This window comes from Propithecus coquereli, unplaced genomic scaffold (assembly GCF_000956105.1).
Source record: "Propithecus coquereli isolate 6110/MARCELLA unplaced genomic scaffold, Pcoq_1.0 Scaffold76, whole genome shotgun sequence".
Taxonomy (NCBI): domain Eukaryota; kingdom Metazoa; phylum Chordata; class Mammalia; order Primates; family Indriidae; genus Propithecus; species Propithecus coquereli.
In genome coordinates, this window is record NW_012153729.1 from 7,069,598 (window position 1) to 7,074,761 (window position 5,164).

The 5,164-nt window shown below is 50.9% G+C and overlaps 1 protein-coding gene across 2 annotated transcripts in view; it reads left to right on the plus strand.

Moving 5' to 3' along the window:
• ARMC7 (armadillo repeat containing 7) overlaps positions 1-5,164 on the plus strand; it is a 29,195-nt gene that overhangs the window by 3,337 nt on the left and 20,694 nt on the right. The window contains exon 3 of one of the 2 annotated variants that reach the window (XM_012662350.1): positions 1,007-1,496. The exons of the other annotated variant lie outside the window; for it this stretch is intronic. Coding sequence (XP_012517804.1) covers positions 1,007-1,020 — 14 coding nt within the window. The 3' untranslated portion in view covers positions 1,021-1,496. Of the gene's footprint in view, positions 1-1,006; positions 1,497-5,164 lie in introns of those variants that run through there. 2 annotated transcript variants of the gene reach the window in all.

A 5,164-nucleotide genomic window follows, 5' to 3' on the forward strand; every position in this document is an offset into this window, starting at 1 on the left:
AGTTGTCCAGATCATTTCTTTCTATTTTTTGGTAGAGACGGGGTCTCGCTCTTGCTCAGGCTGATCTCGAACTCCTGACCTTGAGTGATCCACCCGCCTCGGCCTCCCAGAGTGCTAGGATTACAGGCGTGAGCCACCGCGCCCGGCCTGCATCTTAACTTCTTGCATCTTAACTTCTTCATCTCATTACCGTATGCAGGACAATGAGACGCCTTGGCTTGTTTGCAAGACCCCAGGCGCTTGGTTATCTGTCATAAAGCTATCTGTCATGAGGAATAGTTCTGTTTAGTCAACAGGCCCGTGCGGGGCCTATTGACCTCTGGCGCCAAGGAGAGCACACCCAGTTTCGCTGACTCTGGGCTTAAGCCAATTTTTCCCAGGGACGCTCCCTACACTGATTGTTGAAGGTTCCAGACCAGGTCTGCAAATGAGGATCACTTGAGCCTGGGAGTTAGAGACCAGCCTAGGCAACAGTGAGACCCCATCTCAAAACAAAAACTAAAACAACTACAAAAAAATATTTTCCTGGTAAATGTTTATGGCTCCAGGGGCTAGAGTACAAATGAGGGGGGTCACCCCTCCTCTTCTCACCATGAAGGGACTCAAGCACATGTGTGTGGCCGTCCCAGCTCTGCCCCTTGGCCACTCCTTGGGCTTAGGAGTGCACACACCAACAGTGGAGTTCACCTCTGGGAGTCAGGATCCAGGAGAGAGGCTCACGCAGCCATGGGAGTAGGTGTAGGGCCTGGAGCTCCAGGTGCAGGGGAAGTGGGTGGGCTTTGGGTGGACCCCTGGCCCTTGGCACCCTGTGGAGAAGGCGAGTGGAGCTCGTGAAAACTAGGCCAAGGCAGGAGCCCTCGTTCCCCGGGTCTAAGAGCAGTGCCAGCTCATGTGTCTGGCCCCCTGGAAGATCATTATGCTAAATAAATATTCTAAAAAGTTGGTCTCTAAGATGTGCTCCGAAGTCAGTCTTCCATCCCCTCCTTTTTATATCTCTGCTCCACAGCTGCTGCCATCTGAATGGGGACAGTGGCCCCTGCAGAAACATGTGGCTAAACCTCCACCTGGAGTGCTAGAGCTCCTCAAAATTAAGCCACTGACCCTGGAAAACAATTGCCTGAAGTCAAAAAGCAGTCACCTAAGAAAAGCTTTCACTAAGTGGAGTCTGTTCTGCTGGCATTCCCATGGTATTGGACGAAACTGTCCCGGAGTAGGGACACCCTGAGTTCTTATCCCACTGAGCGGGAAGCTGTCGGGGAGGCTTGGGCCCAGCCTGGGCTCTTGCTCTCCTGGGCAGCTTCCCAGAGGGGGTCACCGAGCTCTGGTCCCTGTTTCTACTTCTTAGCTGATTCTGCAGCCATGTCCTGTCCTTTCTCTGAGCCTCATTTTCTCACCTGCTCCTTGCTTCCCTCAGGGCTGTGTGGGAGCGGAAGTGTGTGCTTATGTCTGTGTCTGTGTGCACATACTTTGTCCAGGGTCGTTAGCATTATTTTCACCGGTTTTACTTTTCCCAGCCACTTTTTCCTGCTTTTTTCCTCTTCCTTCTTCTGCCAGAGCAAGGTCCCCAGTCGCAAGCACAGTAGCTTTCTCAGCATCAAATCCCTCCCCGGGATCCTGTGCAGATTGAATTTCTCCTGTGTTTGTTGTGCATCACTTAACAGGAGGGTCCCAGTGGTGCTTACAAGCATATTTTGTTACTGCTGTCATTTCCTTTTCTCTTAATGTCTCTGTAGCTAAATGGGAAACCCTGGCAGGAGCTTAACTCCACAATAAAAGGCCTTGGGCTGTGCTCTGGAGCTTTGAGTCTTTTATCCCTGGTGGCAGCCCTGACACTGTGATCTCCCTGAGGGCAGGGCCTGCCTTGCTTATCTGGCATGTCTCAGTGCCCAGGCCTTTTGGCCTGAGGCGGAGGTGGGAAGGGGAGGGAGGGGCAGGTAGACCTGAAGGGGGAATTTACCCCACAGGTATGGAATCTTGGCCACGACTTTGCACAGCCCTGAGCAGGGTTGGTTCTGGAATAACAGGCAGAGAGAACAGCTGAGTCAGATTGCCCATTCTGTGGCTCGCAGAACCGAAACCGGTGTCTTGGCAAGCAGCGCTAGGGAGTGAGTTGCATTGCATAAGAGCTGGGCTTTGGGATGGGGCAGGCCTGGGTTCAAGTTCTTGTTCCGCCACTTTCCAGCTGGGTGTGTGATTTCCCACCTCCCATCACCTGTCGGATGGGCAGCATCAGTAGCTGCCTCGCATCAGTTGAGAGAATTAAACAGTCGCGCTCTTTTAGGGTCAGTGTCTGCAGCCACAGCCTCCACCCAAGGACCTGGTACCCAGATCCCTTTGAGAGTAAGCAGTTCCCCCTTCTCCCAGAGAGATGAGGTGAGATGGGATGATGTCCTATCAAGAGAACCACCATCTGCTCCAGGGATCCTTGCCTTCTGGAAAAATATCACTGAAGGATAGGAGAAAATAGGAACAGGGATCTGCAACCTGTGTGTTGTCTGCTGTGACCCTGGACACAGCACTCGAAGAAGGTGTGTTCATAAGTGTGTTATCACCCACTTTCCACTAAGGAATCTGAGGCTTAGGAATGTTCAGTGGTCTGGTCAAAGGTTTAAAGAGTGCCAGGCCTGGGACGTCAGCCCAAAGCAGTCAGATTCTAGAAGCTATTCCCTTGATTGCTTTCCTGTCCTTAGAGGAGTTCCTAATTCATAGGGTTGTGGAATGAATGCTAGAAAGAAACTTATTCCAGATCCCTCATTTTAGGCCAGGCACAACGGCAAGAGGATTGCTTGAGACCAGGAGTTCGAGACCAGCCAGGGCAACATAGCAAGACCCTGTCTCTACAAAAAATTTAAAAATTAGCTGGGCATGGTAGTGTATGCCTGTAGTCCCAGCTACTCAGGAGGCTGAGGAAGGAGGATCGCTTGAGCTCAGGAGTTCAAGGCTACAGTGAGCTATGATTTTGCCATTGCACTTCCAGGCTGGGTGACAGAGCAAGACCCTGTGTCTAAAAAAATAAAAATAAAAACCATCATTTTATTGATAAACTGAGGTGCAGACAGCCACCCCTCATCTGGTTACAGCAGGCTGGGGTCACAGTGCAGACTTCCTGCCGTCTGTCCCCTCACCCCCTACGCCCGAAGGCGTCCCTCCATGCTGCTTCCCTGAAGTCTGCTCTTTGCCCAGAGGCGCTGTCTCCTCTCTGAGGGCTTAAGCCTGGTGTAGGCTGGTGCTTCAGTCTGGTCACGGTGTTGCTGATGGTTGTGGCAGTGGGCCTGAAAGCTGGGTGGTCACTCACCAGTGGCAGCCTGGCCTCGCTGACCATCGTCTCTGTGTGGGGGTCATTCTCCTGTGACCTTCCTTCAATTGCCCCCACCCAGTATAGCCGCAGCGCTGAGAAAGGATCTGGTTACAGCGACTGCAGAGAACACGCAGGGGTGGGTTCTCAAGCCTTCTGCCCCTTTCTTGGCCTCTCCTTTTGTGAGTTTGCCCATTTAGAAGGATTTTTGAACTATTTTATTTACCCTTTGGCTGTGCTGCTGGCTGCCTTTTCTCCCCTCAGAGTCCAGGCTTCTGGTTGGGTGCTATTAAGATAAAAGCTACCTTTTCTGGACACCTACCCCATGACCGCCATACGCCACCACATGTCCACCCTGCAGGACCTCTTAATCACCCACTGCACCCCTCTACCTATCAGGAAACCACCTCAGTGAGGTTAACACCAGTGCCTGAGGCTCATGCCGTTGGTGATAACTGGAGCCAGGACTTTACTGCAGTCATCCGGGATCCAAATTCTGTGCCCAGGGGACCCAGCTGGCAGAACACAGGCTGGGACTCCACGTCTTCTTCCCTTGTCTTTGGTTCTGCCTCACTTGCTGCCTCTGCCATGCCTGTGAGTTCCGATGGGAAGTCATCCCTGGTGGTGCCCACAGCCCAGGGCCACATTGGATCCACGTCATTAGAGGACCTGCCCCTGGGAGGCAGCATGGGTCGGGCCAGAGCGGCCCTTGTTTGGGATGCTGGATGGCAGGGGGTGAATTGTGAGGACCCAGATGTAAAGCTAGGATGTCAGTAAGTACTTGTTCAATGAATAAAAGAATTCTGAGCTCAGGTCCCAAGTGAAAGCATTAGTAGCCTTTGGTACTAATTTGGGAATGTTTGCCCAAAGCACCACTGGCTGACTCTCGGGTGTCCTATACTCCTGTGCCGTCCTAGATGCTGTATGGTGGTATAAAGCAATCAGTAGACAATTCTCTGCTTCCATGAAAACTGGTCGAATCCTAGAATATCATAGAATACTTGGTGGTTTTGTTATCTAAACAGGGTTCAAGAAGGTGACCTCCCAGAATTCAAGTGAAATCACTTGCCTGTTTTCTATATCCTGCAATACATGTAGCTGCCACCAGATGGTAGTGGTGCTCAGATGAAGGCTGGTAAATATTATAAATCCTCAGTCACCTCTTTGGAAAACAGTGTTCAGTGAAATTGAAGATAAGCACACCCCATTACCCAGCAATTATGCTTATAACATGTACCTCCAGACACATGCACAAAAACGCCACTAGCAGCATTGTCTGTAACAATCCCAAACTGGAAACAGAATGGATACTGACATCATGGTTGTTCATACTGTGAGTGGTAAAAATGAAATTACAGTTCCATGCAGTAATCTTACAAACATAATATTAAGCAAATGATGCTAGACACCTAGTAATACTTACGATGTGATCAGGAAGGTGTGCACCTCTCAGGGAGGGAGGGGATTGGATCAGAAAGGGACATGCAGAGGCTTATGGATCACCTCAGTGCTGGTGACATAGACATTTGCCTTCTTACCATTCAACTCTACCTGTGTGTGCCGGCACTTTTCTGTATGTGTGGGCTGCAGGAGTGGCACCGTGCCAGCCTCTGGCCTGTAAACAGGCACATGCTCAGTCCACGTCTACCATGTGCCAGCAAGGTGCCCTGATCACGTCATCTCATTCTCTCTGCTCATTTTACTGGTGAAGAAACCAAGGCTTAGAGAAATTGAGTGGCTTGCTGTGGTCATCTAGGGCTTCAGTCGCAGAACTGGGGTTCTGACTGGATCTGTCCAATACACAGCCCTTGCTCCAACGCCATTTTTGGTGGCTCCCCTGTACCTCCTCTTTTTTATTTATTTATTTAT